The sequence below is a fragment of the Tiliqua scincoides genome, chromosome 10, assembly GCF_035046505.1.
Source record: "Tiliqua scincoides isolate rTilSci1 chromosome 10, rTilSci1.hap2, whole genome shotgun sequence".
Classification (NCBI taxonomy): Eukaryota; Metazoa; Chordata; class Lepidosauria; order Squamata; family Scincidae; genus Tiliqua; species Tiliqua scincoides.
Window position 1 is genome coordinate 5,663,726 of NC_089830.1, and position 22,425 is coordinate 5,686,150.

At 51.3% G+C, this 22,425-nt stretch overlaps 1 protein-coding gene and 2 pseudogenes across 1 annotated transcript in view; 1 reads left to right on the top strand and 2 right to left on the bottom strand.

The window, feature by feature from the left end:
* Nucleotides 1-19,318, top strand: part of RUNX3 (RUNX family transcription factor 3) — a 76,337-nt gene extending 57,019 nt beyond the window's left edge. The window contains exons 4-5 of the mRNA XM_066638496.1: nt 268-426; nt 18,755-19,318. Of these exons, the coding sequence (XP_066494593.1) occupies nt 268-426; nt 18,755-19,278 (683 nt within the window). The 3' untranslated portion in view covers nt 19,279-19,318. The remainder of the gene's footprint in view (nt 1-267; nt 427-18,754) is intronic.
* Nucleotides 6,765-6,884, bottom strand: LOC136661842 (5S ribosomal RNA; annotated as a pseudogene).
* On the bottom strand, nt 16,910-17,026 carry LOC136661914 (5S ribosomal RNA; annotated as a pseudogene).
* Nucleotides 19,319-22,425: the final 3,107 nt, after the last annotated feature.

The window sequence follows — 22,425 nt, forward strand, 5'->3', positions numbered from 1 at the left end:
CCACTGCATCCAGCAGCTGGGAGACTCGTCCTGTTTCTGTGGCTTCTTTTTCTGTGAATGGCTCACATAATCCATTACTACAGACCGTTGGCCTAAAAACAGAGCCGCAGAAGCTGAAAGAGTTAGGCCCACAGAACCCAACCCATAGATTGGGAATTGCTGAACTAGAGCATCAGTGGGAGGATTTGATATTTGCTGAAACTGTCTCACCTTTCTGAAAGTCTTCTTTGGCTGTACACTGAATTTTTTTCCCCCTTAACATTTCAGGGCACAGGCAGAAGCTGGAAGAGCAAGCCAAGTCCTTCCCTGACCGTTTTGGGGAGCTGGAAAGGCTGCGGCACTCCATCCGAGTCACCTCCACGACCCCCAGCCCCCGAGGAACCACTCCCGGACACTTTGCCCCCCAAACGCCAAGTCAGCTTCAAGGTAAGAGGAGCTGGTGCCTCTCTGCCAGTTGTCTTCACTCTCATTTGGGTCAGCCACGCAGCTGGGCATGTCAGGTGCGCCTTGGCTGGCTGGAATCTTCTGAGCCGGGTGGCTCCTCCAGCACCACTCGGTGGGATGCGTCCTCACTTTAAGGCGCTTGACTGAATGGCTTGGTTGACCATGGAACACCAGGGCTGGTGGCCTCTGGTTCAGCTAGCCCTATTTACCAGCATTCGGGTAGCCAAGAGTCCGTCACTTTCTCCGTCACTCAGCCGAGCCTACCGTACCAGTTTGCCATCAGGATACAAATGGGCAGAGCCTTCTGTGCATCACCTTAACGTATGTTGCAGGAAGCGTGTCATGCATGCATGAGGGAGATAATGTATTGATAATGTATTGATTTAAATGTGAAAAGCCCACCTCCCTTTAGCAATCTTCAGGCCACTTTGGGCTCAGCCACCATGCGCTCTCACCTGTGAGCAGCAAAAGCACAATCCATGACTCCCCTTCGAGCCCCACACCTGGGGGCAGCCTGCTCCCCCCCGCCCTGCCCTAGCGACACCATTGCAGCTTGGCCTTAACTATGACCACAAAGATCTGATGTGCACAGCCAGCTTCCTGCACCCATCACTGGGGTGCCTTGGGAGATAGGGCAGCGGCCTTTCCTTGGGGTGCTTTCCATACCCTTGCTTGTGTGTAATGGAGCCATGACCTAACTAGAAGAGCTCCAAAGGACCTCACTCAGAGCCGAGCCAAGACTTGCTATGCCTGAGGTGGCACACCACATGCCACTCTGTTGCCTTGTGGTTCATCCATTTCTGCCACTATTTCCCCTCCTCTTTGCTTCCTGGATTGGTAAAAGGAGAACGGAGCCAAAGATGACACGTGGAGCCAAAGAGAGTGGTGGACGAAAGTGTTTGAGGCGCTCTAGCCCTGAATTCTCCTCTCCCCCACATTTTCTCTTCTGCTCCAGGACACTCTAGCCTAGCACTCTCCTCTCCACATAGCCACTTCCCCTTTTCCTTTCAAACCCAGGGAGCAGGAGGAGTAGCAAAGGAAGCAGGCGGCAAACTCATTCCACCAAACTGCCACCAAGCAACCCCCAGGGACAGGTTGGCCCTGCTGTAAAACAGTACTTGGAAGATCATCCAAGCTGTGGTGGAAAAATATGTCCCTAAGATTGCTCGGTAGGTTGACAGAAGGTGAAGAGCCAGCCTGACGTGCCCTTTGAAAGCCAGTCCCGTCGGTTCTGAACTCTGCCTTGTATTGGGGTGTGGTGCTCCCTTTGAGCTTGGGTAGGGCTGCTCCCCTCTGCTCCTCGCAACCCTCTTCTGCCTTGAGGTTTAGACTCCTTGCTACAGTAATTGAGCCGACTTCAGGCACTGAATGAGGCATGGGAAAGAGAGCTCCGTTCTGCCTCCTCTGGGCTTCTTAGAAATTCTGGATGTTCCTCTTTGGTCCTTTGAACAATCAAAACAACATTTCCTGCAGGGCGTAAAGTGTAGCATCACCCGAACAAGCTGCTTACTGCACTCAGAAGCCTTTTCCAGGGCTTGTTGTCACAACCAGGCTAGGGCAACCCCCAAACCAGGATAAAGAATCAAGTTTAAGGCAAGAGGTGCAGGAAACTGGCATGCTCTAGATCAGGGGTGCTCACACTTTTTTGGCTCGAGAGCTACTTTGAAACCCAGCAAGGCCCGGAGATCTACCAGAGTTTTTTTACAATGTTCGCGCCATCATAACATATAACATTTATGTGTACAATGTATGTTGGTGTACCTTGAGCCCCATTGAGTATAACAGGACTTACTCCTGAGTAGACATGCCTAGGATTAGGCTGTGAGGCTGCAATCCTAGCCACACTTACCTGGGAGTAAGCCCCATTGAGTACTCCTCCCAGAGGCACCTGAAGGGGGGGGTCGGCACTCTGCGATCTACTCATTTTGCCTCGTGATCTACTGGTAGATCGCGATCCACCCATTGAGCACCCCTGCTCTAGATTCAGCCCCCTTGGAGAATAGCTGGTGTAATAGGCAGAATACTGAGTGCCACCTGTGAGCCCACAGAGGAGTCTGCCTGTAGGGTCTCTGCATGATGTCCTGCTCTGGCTTTGCCTCAGTCCAATCAGCTCCCATGGCCAGCCCAATCCATCGTAACTTTAAGGCTTGGCTTCTGGTTTCAAAAAAAGGGTTCCTTATTCTAAGTCCAGCAAAAGTGCCAGGTGTCTAATGTTGATAAACCTGGGGTGGGGGATTGGAAGCATGTTCCCTGGACCCGCTCTGACTGTCGTACGTTCAAGCACCCTATTGCGCAAGAGTTCCTATGCGCTCATTCAAACGCATGGAGGTACCTACAGTGTCACAGGATCCCTCACCTGGACAACTGGAGGATCTAGGTCACACCCACGGGTCCTCACACATATAGGATCTGTGCATTTGAAGGCAGGGTGGTTGAAATCATTGCGGTCCCGATCCTCTCCATCTGCGCATGCATGACTACCGAAATCAACACCCAAACTTCAGGGGGAAAAATTTCTTTCTAAACCTCTCACATGCTTAAAATAGCCATTTCGTGATTACTAAAAACATCTGTTGAGTTGGACAGCAGTGAACTGGTTTTCCAGAGGAAGCGAAGCCCGTGGCAGTTTCTCTTTAAAGGGCAGGATGAACAGGCCAAGATGGATTGCCTGGCGCCCTTTTGTTGGCATGCTCTGGGCTTCTTAGCCATTCAGTTTCCATTATGCACGTTTTGGGGGTGTCCAGGAGTAGCTTGACTGTGATCTGGGACCCCCAGAGAAGGGGTAAGTGGTTAGTGGTCCCTGGACCAAATCTTAGAGAGAATGCAGCTGAGTCCCAGTTGCCAAGTCAGATGTGAAATGGGGCCAGGTAAGGGGAGGGAGATCAGTGCAGCTTGGAGCTCTGACCACCTGGGGTGTGTGTGTGTGTGTGTGTGTGTGTGTTCCACGGCTTTTGGCTCTCCAGGCCTCGCCATGCTTCAAGCAAAGCTATTTGCTAACCAGAGAACCAGGATCACTGGTGTCCAGGCACTTCCCTGGATGCTATTGTGAGCCCAACCAGAGCTGTAAAGCACTGCTCAGGTGCTCGGGCAGTGATGTTGTGATGACATAGTAATGCAACTTCTATTATTATTATTTATTTTTACCCCGCCTTTCTCCCCGAAGGGTCTCAAGGCAGCTTACAAAACAAGGTTAAAACAGTTAAAAACATAATTTAAAAGCAGATAAAAACATAACACATCATAAAAACAGTAGTCAGATAAAAACTAGTCAGGTAAGAGCATAGGGCAGCAAATTAGAAAAGGATCAGGCCTGTGAACAGATGTTTAAAATAAAAATGTTAAGAGATGTTAAAAGATGTTAAAAAGGCCAGGAACTCAGAAGGCTTGTCTAAACAGAAGGGCCTTCAGGCCTCGCTGGAAAGTTACAAGAGAGGGAGCAGTTCTTAAGTCAAGGGGAAGGGAATTCCATAGTGTTGGTGCCACTACTGAGAAGGCCCTATTTCTTGCCGCTGCCCCATGTACCTCCCTAGGCGGTGGCACTTGTAAAAAGGCCTTCTCTGATGACCTAAGAGGACGAGCCGGATTGTTAAAGATCTCTGTGTCATGATCCCTGGCTTGGAAACAATAAAGGGTATACATCCTGCGTGTGGGAGCCTGCATGTGCTGTTGTAGCACATGGTTCTTGGGAAGGAAGACTGCTGTGGTTGGAGTCAGGGAGCATGTCCTTGGGTCTCCAAGCAGTGGCAAATGAAGAATGCATTTGTGGGGTGGGGGATGCACTTGTGGGTTGGGGGAATGGAAGTCCATTTAAGTGTGTGCTTTATTTCTTGGGCTGTGCTGGTACTTGGAGAAATCCTGGACATTTGAGCCCATTCATTTATTTACTCCTCTAAGTTCCATCTCTAATATATTTATTTAAATTTTATATATTTTTTTCCGGCCCTCGACACTGTGCCAGATATTTGATGCGGCCCTTCAGTCAAAAAGTTTAGAGACCCCTGGCTTAGGTTAAAGCAGTGATTTTCAATTGATGTGCTGCGAGAGGTCCGCCAATGTGCTGCAGGAGTTTGGAGCACATTAAATTCTTCCGGGTTCCGTGGCTCAGTTTTAGGGCAGCTGTCTGTAGGAATGAATTGTCTGTCTCTGAGCCAATGGAGGGAGAGGAACGGACAATTTCTCACTACGGACAGTTGCCCTAGAAACTGAGTCACGGAACCGGGAAGAGTCTCCCGGAAGCCAGAAGTGACATCACAAGAGGCAAAGACCATAGAGAAGGCCATAGTGTGCCATGTGAGGAAAACACTGAAAATCACTGGGTTAAAGTTGTGCAAGGGAAGAATAATTGTCCAACTCCCATATTATCAGCAGTTCAGGCTTTGCCACAATGCCAGGCTGGTCTGTTCGTGTGGCTGACTGAAACCATTACACAACCCCTCTCACCTACTATATATATTATATATACACACATGAGTGTTAAATATCTCTAGTGTTTATCCTGTCAATCATCATAGCTTAAGCCAGGAAAGCAAACAGATACCTAAAGAATGCACAAATTGCTAGATTGGATCTGTCTCAGTGGGTCCCATCATGGGATGTTTGGGGACTTGCGCAGCCATTGCCATTTGCAAGAGACAACTGGGTCACTTTTGTTGCTAGGAGGGGTGCTTCCAGATGGCCTCCTTCCAGATATGGCAGCTGTTCTTGGGACGCCAGGGCTCACACCGCAATCAACGTTTGTCGGAAGAACTAGATTGTGTCTCCCGCCCCGCCCCCCATAGCACCGTGACTCAAGCCTTGCTCCAAGCTTTTTCCCCATTTGCATAAGCAGCTAATGTAGCCCCCTCCCAGTCCATGAGCACCCCTTCCCCCCGGAATGTTTCTGAAAGACAGAAAGTAGCAAAAGTAATGGAGATTTCAGGCAAAGCATCACAAAGTAAGAGAAAGCTGTACTCTGAGAGCCAGGGTGGTGCAGTGGTTTGGGAGTTGGTTTTAAGCCTGGAAGATCCAGGTTCAAAACCCTGCTCCGCCATGAAGCTTCCTGGGTGATCTTGTCATTGTTTCTCAGCCTCATGGGGATGGGGCGGGGAGAGGTGGAGGACGGGCAGATCGGATTCTGGATGGGGTTATCAACAGCAGCCACACACTCTGTATCCTGTCCCCCTCCCTGGGCTTGGAATCCCAACACAGCTCCGCTTGGACTTGCGCCAGCGATTTAGCTGGCGTGGGTCTGAGCAGACCCGTTGCATAGTAGACCAATTGCACCGGCTGGGGCTTTCTCTGGGGCGAGGGATCAGATGTCCCCTTACCTCAAGGAGACCTGCCCAATCCCAGCAAAGGGTGCAGCGCGGCCGCTCTGGCTCGGCTGGCCTTGCTGCATTGGTGCGGGTTAGGACTGGGATGGTTGGTTTAGGATGAGACCTATACCTGGCCTACTGCATTGGAATGAAGTAGCTGGGAGGTGAGAGGGCAGCATGGCTGGGATGTCACGTCACACTGGAGATGGAGGGTGCCTGAGTGTTCCCCTGTCCAACAACCATCCAACAACCCTACAACCAGGAAACTGGCCCAGCCAGAAGCAAACTTAACCTACACCTTGCTGGGCCCATTGCATGTGAGGGCAGGGGGGGGAGGTTAGCACAGTAGAGCATTCACAAATAGTACACCCCTCTGAAATGGGTTGGCCACCTTCAGTCTCGAAAGACTATGGTAGAAGCCTACAGCACCCGGTATTCCCGGGCGGTCTCCCATCCAAGTACTAACCAGGCCTGACCCTGCTTAGCTTCCCAGATCATGGTATAAGCCTACAGCATCCGGTATTCCCAGGCGGTCTCCCATCCAAGTACTAACCAGGCCTGACCCTGCTTAGCTTCCCAGATCATGGTATAAGCCTACAGTACCCGGTATTCCCAGGCGGTCTCCCATCCAAGTACTAACCAGGCCTGAGTCTGCTTAGCTTCCCAGATCATGGTATAAGCCTACAGCAGCTGGTATTCCCAGGCGTTCTCCCATCCAAGTACTAACCAGGCCTGACCCTGCTTAGCTTCCAAGATCATGGTATAAGCCTACAGCCCCCGGTATTCCCAGGCGGTCTCCCATCCAAGTACTAACCAGGCCTGACCCTGCTTAGCTTCCAAGATCATGGTATAAGCCTACAGCACCCGGTATTCCCGGGCGGTCTCCCATCCAAGTATTAACCAGGCCTGACCCTGCTTAGCTTCCCAGATCATGGTATAAGCCTACAACACCCGGTATTCCCAGGTGGTCTCCCATCCAAGTACTAACCAGGCCTGACCCTGCTTAGCTTCCCAGATCATGGTATAAGCCTACAGCACCCGGTATTCCCAGGCGGTCTCCCATCCAAGTACTAACCAGGCCTGACCCTGCTTAGCTTCCGAGATCAGACGAGATCGGGCATCTGCAGGGTAACGGTTGCTCCAGTCCATTCTATGAACTCATTCTACTGCCTGCATAGACCACAAGCTTTGTGGCTAAGCAAGGATTTACAATTTGACTTCCAGCAGTCGCAACTCTGTTGCTACCAAGGGACTTGTTTTTTTCATGAGGGGCAGAGCTGGCCTTTTGCAGGCTCCTAGAGCTCTCAGCCCCCTCTGTGGCTGTGTTAGCAATCCTTATCTCTGATCAGCAGCTACTTCCATTTTTAAAACCGGAAGTAACTGCTGATCGGAGATAAGGGCTGCCCCCCAACCTGCTCTCCTCCAAGCCCATGCAAGCACTTGCCTGGTTTCCAACACCGCTGTAGGCCACTGAGCAGAGCTGGGTGATCCAATTCAGAAAACCAAAGCCAGGATGGTGTAGTGGTCAGGGAGTTAGACCCGGAAGGTCCAGGTTCAAATCCCGACATAGCCCAAGTGACTTTGGACATCGTGACCTTCCAGGATCCATCTACTTGAATTCTCAAAGGCTGAGTCTGTCCAAACTTTTCTAAATGAGGAAGTTTTTATCGCTGCAGTTCCCAAAGAGGTGGGTGGTGACCCACCATGGAAACCGGAAGCAGGGCCATGCAACCCTCTTCCCTATGCAGAAATGGTTCTTCTGAACATGAAGCTGCCTTTGATTGGTCCAGTTTGCCTGACGGTGGCTGCCTGAGATCTCCCATCCCTCCTGTCTGAGACACTCGTAACTGGAGAATGTCAGAGCTTGAGCCTGGGGGTGGTTTCCATGCATTATGCATGTGTGCTAGTTGAGCTACAGCCCAAACAGCTCGTCTTGCTTCCAGAGCCTTTGCGTCTTGGAACCCATTAAAGTCAATTCAAGACCCAGATTTTCTCCAAGATCGGTATGAAAATGGAGGGGACTGTTCATCGGATTTGGCTGTTTGATCTGGAAAGGGGGGCAGCAACTGTTACCCTGCACATGCCCAATCTCGCCTGATGTCAGAAGCTAAGCAGGGTCAGGCCTGGTTAGTACTTGGATGGGAGACCGCCTGGGAATACCAGGTGCTGTAGGCTTATACCATGAACTGGGAAGCTAAGCAGGGTCAGGCCTGGTTAGAACTTGGATGGGAGACCGCCTGGGAATACCGGGTGCTGTAGGCTTAGACCATGATCTTGGAAGCTAAGCAGGGTCAGGCCTGGTTAGTACTTGGATGGGAGACCGCCTGGGATACCGGGTGCTGTAGGCTTATACCATGAACTGGGAAGCTAAGCAGGGTCAGGCCTGGTTAGAACTTGGATGGGAGACCGCCTGGGAATACCGGGTGCTGTAGGCTTAGACCATGATCTCGGAAGCTAAGCAGGGTCAGGCCTGGTTAGTACTTGGATGGGAGACCGCCTGGGATACCGGGTGCTGTAGGCTTATACCATGATCTTGGAAGCTAAGCAGGGTCAGGCCTGGTTAGTACTTGGATGGGAGACCGCCTGGGAATACCGGGGGCTGTAGGCTTATACCATGATCTTGGAAGCTAAGCAGGGTCAGGCCTGGTTAGTACTTGGATGGGAGACCGCCTGGGATACCGGGTGCTGTAGGCTTATACCATGATCTTGGAAGCTAAGCAGGGTCAGGCCTGGTTAGTACTTGGATGGGAGACCGCCTGGGATACCGGGTGCTGTAGGCTTATACCATGATCTTGGAAGCTAAGCAGGGTCAGGCCTGGTTAGTACTTGGATGGGAGACCGCCCGGGAATACCGGGTGCTGTAGGCTTCTACCATAGTCTTTCGAGACTGAAGGTTGCCAACCAACCTCTGGAAAGGGGTGCTGAGAAGCTTGAAAACCAATTATGTGCTGCTTGGCTAAAGGATGGGGGCGCAGGCCCTGGCAACTGCACCACAAAAAACGGCAGGGCGAGTAGAGATATGGGACTCTCTCCCAGTGCCACTGACTCCTGTGGCTGGGAGACTGGTCATCCCCTGGCCGCAGCAAGGGGACACCAGTCGGGCCGATGACCTCTGGTTGAACATGCACTCCTGGCTTCCCAGTCACCTGGTCCAAAGTGCTGCCGTTTCCGTTGATAGATTGGGTCAGCTATTTGGAGCGTGTGGGCGCATGGCTTTCCCCCTCACAATGGGTAAATTCTTACCTCTAAATGGGCTTATTCAGTTAAGGCAGCAGCTGGTGCGATTTTGAGAAGAAAATAAACTTTTCCTTCAAATATTTTGATTGGCAGCACGACAAGCAAAATACCCTTGGAATTGCCAGGGCCCTCGGAAAGCCATACAGGAGCGGATGAAATCTAGAAAGACAAGCTGGGCCGTCGTAATTTTTTTTTTTTTCAGAGGCAAAGCCATAAAAATCCGTGGTGGTTTTTATTTAACTGGTGGATTCCGCACGCGGTTGAGGTGCATGCGGGGGGGTGGGTGGAGTGGTAGCATTGTCAGCTCCAGCTGCAGACAGAACAGAAAAGCTCGAGAGAGCGGGAAAGCCCACAAGTCTCCATTCCCCCTATGCCCAAGGTGCGGGAGCAGTAGACTACGCCAGCTGGCTGGAGACACAATTATGGGGCAGCAAATTGTCACTTTTTTGTGTTGTTAATATGTCCACACATTGTATCAGCCCAAAACCTCCTGGCACCGTAGGCTGTGTGCCAAATGCTGCCTCCCCTGACTGGTAATGTGTTCCCCTGGTAATGTGCTTCTGCTTTCTCACTGGACTAGAAAAGGAAGAAGGGGATGGAGCAGAAGAGAAAGTGTAGAGGAGAAGAGAGTCTCTGACACTCTAGCCCACCACTCTCCTCTCCTCCACACTTCCTTTTCTGCTCTGTCCCCTCTTCCAAATCCAAGGAATGAGAGGAGGAGCAGCAGTAGTGAAGGAGCAGGGTGGGTGGAAGAAGACACCCCTGAGGCAACTGTTGCAATTGGCCGCATGGATGGGCCAGTCGTCCCCCCACACACACACACACAAACCCATTCAAGTTAAACAAATGTCGACTCTGCTCATGGAATCCACAAGAGCAACTGCGACTTCAGATTCCTACCATCCTGAGAGTGACTTAGATTATTTGGGCAGAACTAAAAGGGGTGAGACTTACAGGTCAGCCTTCCAATTCTGTCAGTGGCCAACTAGGCACTGCCGAGAAGCTTAAAAATGGCAACAAGCATAAGGAAAGCCAGCCTAGCTTCTGGAACTCAGGACGACTCGCTCCCAACATGGAGGTTCCGTTCTGGACTGCCAGTAGCCATTCAGAGCTCTGTCTTTTATGAGTTCTGTTTTCTATGTCATTCTAGTCCCCCCCTCTGCCCCTCCATCTCTAAACAAGAGTCTCTAAATAAGAGTCACAATGGCCCAGATGCAGTTTGAAGCGCATGAATAATTGAGCCAACATGGAAAGATCTAAGGAAGCTAGCCTGGTGAGTTTGGCTGGAACACCATCATATATACAGTCGGTCATATGCCGGAATGCCACCATGCAGTACATCCCTGGACTACTCTCTGCCTCCATGATTTGCTACCCAGACCTAGAAAATCCATGGTTTGACAGAACTGCTGAATACTTCCTTATCCTTTGTGTTCTTAAGGTATGGGAGGCCACACTCCATGCTCCAAGACAGGGTGCATGTTTTTGTCACCTTGATGTAGAAAAGGCTCCTTCCCCAGCTGTAATACCGGGGCCTGACCGGTGTTCACACATCGCAGGAGGAAATTCTTTAGGCCAGAGATCTACCTCCAGCACTTTGCACCACTCCTGCCCCACCCCACACACACCCCTTGTTTTGTTTTGTTTTGTTTTGCAAAGCCCTTGGTAATTAACACACTTACACTGTTGCTTTTATATTACGAGCAGGCAGCAATTGCCAAGTACGACAAGCACAGACTCATAAACTGTGGCCTCTCTCTCGCTCTCTCTCCAAAAAAAAAAAAAAAAAAACACCCAGGGAGTGCGGTAAGACAGGAAAAGAAAAAGGAAATGTGCCCTAAGCACTGAGCTTTTCATTTGAATTTGCTCTTTAAGGAATATTATTTATGGCCACATGAAACATAATGAGGGCGCACAAACCCTGCTCAAGCAGCAGAGCAGAGAATGGCGCCTGCCTGCCGCGGAGACCAAGATATTCATCGTCTGGAGTGCACCTCACAGCCAACAGTGCCCAGGAGGAGGACAGAGCAGGGCAGAGACACAGGCAGGATCCAAGGAGCACATGAATCAGTTCAGAATGGAAGGCAGAGTTTGGAAAGGGGCGAGGGGGAGACTCCAAAATGAAAGCAGGGGGGGATGGCACCAAAAGGCCAGGAAAAGCAGGCAGAAAATCTCAGCTGCGCCCAGGAGCAGACCGCGAAACCTCGTTTCCCCAACTCAGTGGTTTGCTGGACGGCTGCCCCCAGCACTGCGCATGCAGCCTGCGCACGAACCGCTTCAACCGTTGCTCTCAGGATGAGAGAAACGTCTGTCGTGCCCCCAAGGACCAGAACTGTCAAAAACGTGTCGGGCCTCTCACGTCGCGCAAAAAATGTGCACCCCTGAGCACCCGTCGGCCGTTGGCTCCAGTCTCTCCGCGCTCTTTTGCTTGACTTGGGGCCAGGCAAGATGTGACGCAGGAGATTCTGTGATGGTATCTCCCCCAAGTATTTTTCTTTGCTTAAAAATAACCCTGGGGGTGGGGGGGGGGGTATTTGGGCCAGGGCTGCCACATTGAGAGAAAGCTTAACTCTTTCCCCTTGCGCTGCTTTCGTTGCCTGATCGAAATGCCTCCCAAAGCGGGGGGGAGGGGGGGAGTCCGGTGCAATGGGTAGCTATCTTTCCCCCTCCCCGCAGTTAAAAGCAGCAGGGTCAGCCCATAATCTCCCAGTGTCTGAGACGATGAGCCAAATAACACCGTCCCCTTACCCAGAGATGTGCTAGTCACTTCCTCCATTTCTTGCTCACTTCAAAAGAAGAAGGGGACAACGTGAAGGATATGAGTGATGGGCTAGAGACAGCAGTTCACAAAAGTTTTGGGTCTCTGGAGCCCTTTAAACCCCTCAATTGAACTTTGGGGAGCCTCACTGGTACATGTATGGAGTCTTGAGAAGCGCATGGGCAAAGTTGTTGGCCATTTATGGTGTGCTTGTAGAGTCCCTGAAGGGATCCCAGGGAACCCCAAGGCTGCTGGGAGCACACTTGGAGAAATGCTGGGCTAGAGCATCTGAGACACTCTAGCCCACCGCTCTCCTCTCCTCCACACTTCCTCTTCTGCTCCAGTTAACTCTTTCCTTTCCAATTCAGGAAGCAGGAGGAGGAGTGGCGAATATAGGCAGAGGCTGGTACCCCTGTGCCCCCCATTCTATCACCCAAGGCTTGAAATTCTGCCCTACTCACAGCACAGCAGATGGGGGGGCGGATCTGTGGCTCTGGAACTCCTTTTGGTTGGCAAAGGTCATCTTTGGATCCGTATAACTGAAGAGTCCCTTCTGCAGACTCAGACCGTCATGCACCCATCTCAGCCACCTCTGTTGACACCGGCCAACTGGGGCTCTCCAGGATTTCAGGCACGGGGTTGTTCCCCTCTCCCCTGCTTGGCACTGGAACCTGGGGCCTTCTCCATGCAAAGCTGGTGCTCTGCCACTGAGCTACACCCCTACTGAGACAAAGGGGAGGTGGAGCCCCTCCAGGCTCCCTAGTGGAGAAGGCTCCATTTTGACACCCTAGTAAAGGCGTGTTGCTATGTGCAGACTGAGCCTCTTTTTTGCAGCACTGCGCTCTACCACTGAGTCCTAGAGAAAGACCTCTCGTTCTCCTCGCTGCCAATGTCACTGCCACACACCCCCAGCCCTATATTACACTTTGCTGAAGGCTCTACTCTGCCTGTTTCTGTGCTATACAGTAGTCCCTCAGTATCCATGGGGGTTCCATTCCAGCTGCCCCCCTGCAGATACCAATATTCATCAATACTGGGGTCCCCTTTTTAAAAGCAAAAACCAGTAAGAAAATAGCTCTCTTTACCTACGCGCTGCAAAACTGTGCCGTCTGCAGGGCCGCCCTTCTGTACGCCCGGAAGCCATTCTGGGGTGAGCCAAGGCCAAGGGAGGGGGTCGTGAGACCCAGAGGTTGCGTCCGGGAGTGCAGAAGACCGCCCCGCAGCCCCGCAAATGGCACAATTTTGCCGTGCAAAAGTAGGGAAGGCTATTTTCTTACTGATTTTTGCTTTTTAAAATGTTTTTTCAAAGGGGATCCAGGCATCCGCGGATAGTGAAATCTGGGGGTACCAGACCCATGGATAGGGTGGTTCCACTCTACTCTTTTTAGTCAGCTAATATCCTATCTTCACTGTTCATTTGGCATGCGGTACATGAGAGAAGCATAGTTTCCTACAATACGTCAGCAAGAGTTCAACGTAGACCTCAGCAGCTGCCATGCACAAAGTGTCAGGCTCCACCGTGCTTGACGCTTTGGTGTTTCACAGGATGTGCGAAAGAGGCAGAATGCCTCTCTCCCACCCTCCCACACGTACACTCATTTCTAGAGACCCTGGAAGGGCACCGAATCCTGACGACTGTAAACTCCTCTAGCGCTTCACGCTAGCCAAAGTTTGACGAGGCAAAAGAGAAAAGGGGGTAGTAAAAAACTGTAGTGCGGGTGAATCAGTGGTGCATCCGGGGCGTGCTGGTACATTTTAACTTGCAGGATTTCATCCGGACGCATGGTTCATATCATGGCGAAGCTTCATTAAGGCTATAACAACAGCAGCAAACATCAACCTGAAATATTTGCATGAGTGTGTTTTCGTCACCTGCCACTTATTCCCATTTCGTTTGAAGATCTCGCTCACTTCATCCCAAGTTCTCGCAGTGGGTTGTAGTATTTAAAAAAAAAAATACTACAAGAGTGGAATTTTGAAGAACTATGCCAAATAAATATTAAAAAGCTTATTAGTGTGGTTGCACTCAGGAGCAAATCCCACTGTGTTCAGTAGGACTTACTTTTGGGTGAAGTTGCATAGTTGTGTAGTCCTAATGTAAGGTACCATACTGTCTCTCATGTAGCCCTTGAGAAAAAGGGTGGCACAGACATATTAACAAATGCCCCTTAGGCATCCTTCTCAGTTTGCCTGATGCTGCTTCTCAGCCACGTTTCTCTGGCCAAGGCAGCACCTGAGTGCTTCTGCTGATGACATCACCGCTTCTGCTATAGGCTAAATCCCAGAGCTCCACTACCCTTTGCACCAAGGGGTCCACACCATGGTAGCTCAGCAGCACAGCAATGATGTCATATGTCATTGCTGGCCTTTGTAACAACATAAGAAGAGCCCTGCTGGATCAAGCCAAGGGCCCATCTAGTCCAGCTTCCTGTGTCTCACCGTGGCCCACCAGATGCCTCAGGGACAGCAGTTTTCAACCTCTGTGACACGGCACACTAGTGTCAGGTGTGCCGCGGGTCCAAGGAGTCAGGCGGCGGCAGCAGCGGCTTGGAGCCTCACGCAGCAGCAGGAGAAAAAGGAGCAGCCGTGCAGGGGCTTCAACACTCCTGCTGTTGTTGGTTCCTACCACCCCCCCCAAGCTGATTGGGCAGCCAGCCAGGCAGCTAGAGAAGCCTGGAAGAGCTCCTAGCAGGCGGAACATAAGGGAGTGAGGGTGAGCAGCGAGAGGAAGGAGGGAGTGAGAGCGAGCCTGAAGGTGGAAGCAGGTAGGAGCCAGAAGCAGCTGGCTGAAAAGGATCGGAGAGACCCTTTTCCTTGTCTGCGATGCCCCAAAGTGACCCTGCCTGTGTTGCCTCCCCAGCAAGGCTTTGGCAGGAAGGGCGCCGGGCCACAATCCTATCCACACTTACCTAGGAATAAGCCCCATTGACTATAATGGGGCTTACTTCGGAGTAGACGTACAGAGGCTTGGTCGCACTCTTTCTTGAATAAATGAGCAGGCAAGTGATGCTTTTCTTCCCCCCCCCACCCACCCCCTTCCCTCCTGCACACACATCCCCCATCATAATTGCAGTTAACCCCTCTCTTTCTGCCCCTCCCCTCCCTCTGCCCCACCTTCCAAAGTTCAGAGGGTGCCTCCCATTCTCTCTCTCTCTCTCCCCACCCCAGTGAGTCCTGCACTTGTTTCAGCCGCATCTCCTCCCTGTCCCTCACAGCACATTTCTATTTCTCCAGTGTGCTCAGCCTCATCTCTCTTTGCCAACACTTTTTGGCATATCACTAGTTGGCATCCTTCAGTCTCGGAAGACCATGGTGTCACGCTCTGAATGGTGGCTCTGGAACAGAGTGTCCTCTCCAGTGCGTGAAGCCTGGGTAAGGTAGATATGGAGGGTAGACTGTTACCCATGCAGCAATCCCCCCTCTCCACGTCGCTGAAATGGTCCAATGGAAAGGCAGAGGCCAATACGGTTGGTTCCAGTGGTGTTGCAGGAGTTGCCAGAACATGACTGTGTTCAGCCATGAACTGCCTCAGGGACTCCGGCTCCGGATTTTGCCTCGAGGTTGACTCCTGAAGCCTTTTCCTTAACTGGATGTAGCCACAAGGCAGTGGAGGTTTGGGATCAGAGTTTTCCTTCTCTCAGATGAGCTGCCTTCCCAGGCTGACGAGTCCCATCTACCCGGTGGCTGTTGGCATATCAGAGCGCATCGATTGATAACAGTTTGAACAGACCTGCTTCAAAACCTTTCCAGAAACCACGTACACCTCCCTCTCCAAGCTTCTTGGGAATTTCTTTCATTGTCATGTAATGATCTAAGGCTGCCATCCTAACCACACTTTCCAAAGCCCCATTGAACAAAATAGGACTTACTGCTGAGTAGACCTGGTTAGGCTTGTACCCTTAGTTATATTAATTAAATTAATTGTAACACAACGTAATTATAAACTAGTAGTGTGCCTTGACAACTTTAGTGCCTTGTCAGTGTGCCGTGAGCTGAAAATGGCTGCACAGGGAGCATACAAGACAACAAGATATCCGTATCCTGCATGCCTTTCCTAGCAGGGGGTCATGACAAAATATTGTTTGTCTCCCCTTCACCCTTGTCGTGAGGGAAGCACCGATAATGCACACAGCCATTTGACCACCTCTGCTTGCAACAGATGGATGGGTGGAGACTGCACAGAAATGGAGTGCGCACGAAAGATGCTGGCTGGGTTTTAACTTTGCCTTGTGCTTGAAATTATTCAGGTGGCCTGGTCTATTACCCCACCTCCTCTTTCACCTTTTCAATTTGGCCAGGACACCTGGTAGCACCAAGGCCAAAAGGGCCTGGACCATGCTAGTGACCAACCGAGAGGCCGCCCCTCAAATGGTGGTGACGTAGAAGCTGCCATCTTGGATTGCAGAAGTGTCGCAAGGGCAGTGCGGGGCTGCGGACCACACCAGGTGTCATCCTCAGGAGGGTTGACGCTACACCACCGGAGACTCCATTCTGTGATCTTTGGCCAGCTCTGGGCTGAGCACCCATATGCTCAGCAGCGAGAACATGAAGCGACTCGGCCCAGAATGGACCAAAGATAGCCAAACAGAGGCCGTCCAGAGGTGGGCTTTTTGCATTTCAAGCAATGCAATAACCTAGAAGGTTGGGGGGAGGGGGCGACATGATTATGTAAATACTTCATCCCTGAACTTCCTGAAAACCAACTAGTTGGCAACCTTCAGTCTTGAAAGACTATGGTAGAAGCCTATAGCGCCCGGTATTCCCAGGCGGTCTTCTATCCAAGTACTAACCAGGCCTGACCCTACTTAGCTTCTGAGATCATGGTATAAGCCTACAGCACCTGGTATTCCCAGGCGGTCTCGCATCCAAGTACTAACCAGGCCTGACCCTGCTTAGCTTCCAAGATCATGGTATAAGCCTACAGTGCCCGGTATTCCCAGGCGGTCTCCCATCCAAGTACTAACCAGGCCTGACCCTGCTTAGCTTCCGAGATCATGGTAGAAGCCTACAGCACCCAGTATTCCCAAGCGGAATCCCATCCAAGTACTAACCAGGCCTGACCCTGCTTAGCTTCCCAGATCATGGTAGAAGCCTACAGCACCCGGTATTCCCAGGCGGTCTCCCATCCAAGTACTAACCAGGCCTGACCCTGCTTAGCTTCCAAGATCATGGTATAAGCCTACAGCACCCGGTATTCCCAGGTGGTCTCCCATCCAAGTACTAACCAAGCCTGACCCTGCTTAGCTTCTGGGATCAGACAAGATCAGGCATTTGCAGGGTAACAGCTGAACACCAAATTTATCCAGGTAAATTGCACACCAGGTAGCACCCGCCCCAGAGGTGCCTCTGCTGGCCTGGTCTGTTCCCTCTTTCTTGGATGAAATTTTGTCATCCAGAAAAAAACCATCACGTTTCCTCAGTCCTCGTGGCCTCAGTCCCCTCAGAGTCAACAAGAATCAGTCATAGCTTGACCCTGCTGTAAGCCTGCTTTCCACTGTGTGTTGATAAGCAGCATTTCTCGGGACTATCAACACAAACAGACCACCCACATGAAGGCTTCGGAAGACCTGGCACAGGCTCCAGATTTCTCCCCCCCCCCCCATGCCTCTGCATATGTAAGCCAAAGCAGATGGACAGACCAGCTTGGGGGGGACACATTGCCAGAGGGGGCGTGCTGTCCGCTTACGACTTAGCCCCAGTCAGAGAACACCTAAACAATGTGATTTCTGTTTATAATTGTGCGGGTGGAAAGCAAGAATGGTTGCTGTGGACACACACATACACAAGTTGCAGGCGGCAGTCTGAGAGAATCATGTCACAGACTTGGAGAAGGCCATAGTGCGTTTGAATGAACATGTAGGTAGCACTGCCCATTGCTGATGGCATCCCTGCAAATCCCAAATTTCTTTCCTTGCGCATTGCTGTGTCCTCTGAGCAGCAAGAAGTTCCAGAGATACAGACAGCACTACCTGATTCAGTCTTTCCTTAGGAAAGGAATCTCTGAAAGCATCAGGTGCCTTTGCTTGATTTTCAAACATGCATTGAACCAGCCATTTTCAACCAGTGAGCCGTGGCACACTGGCGTGCCACAAAGGGCCCACAGGTGTGCCCCTGGGGGTTTGGAGCACAGCAGTTGAAAATCGCTAAAAAACTCTTCTGGGTTCTGCAGCTCTGTTTCCAAGGAAGGAAGAGTCAGTGGAGGAACAGACAATTCACTACTACTGTCAGTTGCCCTAAAAACAGAGCTGCAGAATCCAGGACCCAGAAATGACATCACAAGAACTAAAGACCATATAGAAGACCATAGAAGTCAGTGTGCCATGAGAAGAAAAACATGGAAAATCGCTGGGCTGGAGGACAACCAGAATGATCTGGGGACTGGAGAATTTTACCAGGAAAGGGAATAGCTATAGTGTTCGGGACTTTTTAGTTTAGAAAAGGAAGCAGTTAAGGGGAGGGGAAATGACTGAGGCTATAAAGTTGCGCATGCTATAAAGAGAAGTTTTGTCTCCCTCGTCTCAATAGAACCAAGGCTCATCCAATGAAACTGATTTGCAGAGGATTCAAGACTGATAAAAGGAAATATATATATATATATATATATATATATATATATATATATATATATATATATATATATATATATATATATATATATATATATTTTTAGGCAGCATGCAATTAATCTGTGGGACTCACTGCAACAGGATGTGGTGATGGCCGCCACTTTTCATGGCTTTCAAAGTAGACTAAACAAATTCACGGAGGAGGCCGGGCCTCTCAGTGGCTACTAGTCACGATGGCCCTGCGTCACCTCCAGCGTCAGAATTTCAGGGGCTCAGTGGTGGAAGAGAGGGGTGCTTTTCTCTCCTGCTTGGGGCTTTCCAGAGGCAACTGAAGGGCCACTGTGCAGGCCAGGTTCCTGGCCCAGGTGGGCCTGATCCAGCCAGGCTTTTCAGATGTTCTGCAAACTACACTAGTAACAGTCTTCCTCTCTTCCTCTCTCCTGTCCCCCATCCAGGCACAGCTGATATAAGCCTATTCCCTGAGCCACGGCCTATCGACCGGTCATTTCCTGGATTGCCAAGCATTGCCGAGTCCCGGTTTCCAGATCCCCGGATGCATTATCCAGGTGCCATGTCAGCCGCCTTCCCCTACACAGCCGCACCTTCCACCACTGGCATCGGGGGCATCAGCATGAGCAGTATGCCCGCAACCACCCGTTTCCATCCCACTTATCTTCCCCCACCGTACCCCAGCTCCAGCCAAAACCAGAGTGGACCATTCCAGACCAACCCTTCCCCCTACCACTTGTATTATGGCACATCCTCTGGATCCTACCAATTCTCCATGGTGGCAGGGGGAGAGCGCTCCCCAACAAGGATGCTTTCCTCTTGCCCTGGTGTCTCGGCAGGCAACACCTTGATCAACCCCAGCCTGGCCAATCAGAACGATGGTGTGGAGGCCGACGGCAGCCACAGTAACTCGCCAACCGCCATGACGACCGCCGGCAGGATGGACGAGTCCGTCTGGAGACCGTACTGACAAGGGCCCGGCAAGCCGAACGCCGTCTGCTTTCACTGAAACAAGAGACCCGTCAGTATGCTCCGTCAGCTGTGATTATTACAAGGAGCGGATCGTTAAGTGGAGTCCCCGGTTCTCTGCCCCCTCCCTTTCCCAAAACACATTGCCACGTGAGATTTGCTCTCGTACAAAACATAGAGAATGTTGAGTCAATTAAGCCAAGGCGGATTGGAGATGACCCGAAGTTTATATACATTTCAAAAACCAAATTCTCATCGCTCCTTAATAAGGCCGGCCCTTGCCGGATATCCATTGTGTTTGGCATGTACATAGGAATGTATAGAAAAGAAACGCTTTGCTCTTTTTGCTGATAGGGCCCAATGCGACAAGCCCTGACCCTACAAGCAATGGCGTTGCTAAGAATGAACAAGAATGTTCCGTCGCTCAGCGACTGGAGCTGGTGAGAGAGCTGTGGAGCTGAGACAGGGCCAAGGTCCTTAAATTCTGGATCTGGTCTACTATGGCAGTCGCACTAGGTCACAGTGTGAGGTTCAGGGCCTGCCCAGAAACTCCCAGGCATCTGAGGGGCCAATGCTGGCCTCCCTCGTACAATGGTGGGGTGCAGCTTCCACCTCTCCTACTCCTTGGACTGAAAAAAAAATAGAAGGGAGGGTTGGAGAGGAAGTATGGAGGAGGGGAGAGTGGTATGCAAGAGCGTCGGTACTGTTCTCTCAGTACCATCCTCCTCCATGGTTCCTCCCCTGCTCTGTCCTCCTCGTCCTTTTCCAATCCAGGAACTCAAAGGAGGAGAAGGAGCAATGGAGGCGAGTGGGCAAACCAAGGTGGGCACCCTCACCAATCTGCTGCCTGAGGCAACTGCCCCAGCTGGACACGTGGATAGGCACGTGGTAGGCACCCTGGTGAGGTGGCAGCCTTTGACAGCAGACTGTGGAGACCATTAAGGGCAGCAGAGTAGGAGGGATCGACTGACTGACCTCCACAGGGCACAGGCAACTGGGAAGCTCCACTGAAATCAACCCAGCTTGAATCAAGTGAGGTTTGTGCAGAATGGTTGGCAACCTTCAGTCTCGAAAGACTATGGTAGAAGCCTACAGCACCCGGTATTCCCCGGCAGTCTCCCATCCAAGTACTAACCAGGCCTGAGCCTGCTTAGCTTCCAAGATCAGACAAGATCAGGCATATGTAGGGTAACAGTTGCTTCCCAATTAGATTAGCCTCAGATTTGTGTGTGTGTGTCTGTGTGTATTAGGGGGTACCATTTTGGATCTTCTGCCTCAAGTTGAAATCTCTTGGGCCAGCATTCGAACCGCCAGAAGATGCCCTCTGCATGGCCAGATCTAGCTGGCTGGCTGTGGAATGGCACACAGAAATAGGTGCTGCACACCTGAAAATTTTGCTGCGTGGCCGTCCAGATGGAGGATCATAGGTTGAAGAGGAAGTATGAGGTAGCGTGGGGGGCTTGGTTCAGTCCCTTCTGCTTCTGTTCCCCTCCAAACAGTTGTTCCACATGCTTCCAGCTTTCTTGTAGGGCTACATGTCAGAGCTCCAGTCACTACTGTGTGCACGCACTGGTGCATGAGTCCGTGAGTCTCGTGCAGGCTGTGCTGCACCACTAGTGCGTAGGTTGTACCACTTCAGACATGTTGGTGTGTGCCTTCACTAAAAATGTCTATCCCCACACATAGAACCCTAGCAAGTCAGAAAGGCTCGCTAAATCTCTTCTCTCTGACATTTACAGCGCAATCCCGACCGGCCCCTGGGCTGGCGCAAGTCCCTTTTGCCGGCCCAGGAAGGTTGCAAATGTGCCGTAAGGCATGTTTGCACCTCCTCGTGAGTCGGCTAGGCCGGCGAGCAGAGGCACACTGACCTTCGGAGGCTACTTAAGCCTCCGCACCAACGAAGGCACCGAGCTCGGGGAGGAGGTGGGAGGGTGGCGTTCTGGGGCGGGCGTTGGGCGGCCCCAGGGCTAGGCAGGTGGGGAGCAGGAGGCAGGGCTGGGACCCAGTATTTATGCCAGATCCCAACCCCTGTTCCCGAGAAGCACACCATCGTTTTCATTTTTTCGTCGTTGTGTTTTCCTTTGCAATTGACAAGGCACACCACACTGCCAACCGGGGGCTCACATCCCCCATGGCCTACTAATACATGACCCTCCTTGAAACTCCCACGGCACACCTGCAGACCATTTGCAGTACACTAGTGTGCCCCACCCTATCAATGTACCCCAGCACAGTGGTTGAAATCACTGCTATAGAAGAAGAAGATCATTTGAGAGTTATGCTTCATGAGAGAGAGAGAGAGAGAGAGTATGTGTGTGCAGCACCTATAGGGCAAGTGCTAAAAAATGCTGATTTTAGGGGACTGAGGCATCAAAAAGGACTGTGATGGTTCTGAGTTGTATCCTTAGGTTTTTTCCTCTGCAGAAGGAAGGAAGGAAGCCTTAAGGTGCAACCAGCTGATTATAAAAGTGGCTGTAGAACAAGGGTATGGTCCATCTCCATGAATGTGCAAAGGAATCATTATAGGATCTGACAGAACCCTCCTTGCTCTCCCAGTCCTCTTTACCCAGCAGGGCACCTGTCATCCAGCTTACATTGAGAGAATGGTTCACTGCAGCTGTGAATGGAAGGGCCTTCCAAATGCTCTACTAGAAGCCCCAGAGCCTGGGACAGTGACATCACACTGGAGTTCTGCCTGGAGGTGCTGGTGGCTTCGAGCCCTCATTCCTTCTCCTGTGGAGGTGCCCCCTTGAAGGTGGCTCCTTCTCCTGTGGAGGTGCCCATAAGGCAGTCATGTGCCCCCAGGACAAGTGCCCTTCATGCTCCACCCTTGTGATGTCTCTGGAAGGGAGCCAACACTGTATGGAGGAAACCAAGAAAGAGGGGGATTCCACTGGGCTCAATAACAATCTATTCATGCTCCTGTGGGGACAGAATGTGTCGCACATTAAAAAAAATTGACATCAGCCTCTATATTGTCCCCCTAGCAGATCGGATATGTGACAGTCTGATTTCTGTTTACTTCTGGTGTAAAAAATGCCCTCAACGTGCAGGATTGTGTGGCTGTTATTAATTTCTTGATGCCTTTCATTGAGCCTTGGCGTCTTGTTCTCAAGATAACCCCGCCCCCAAAATGCATTCAGGACAA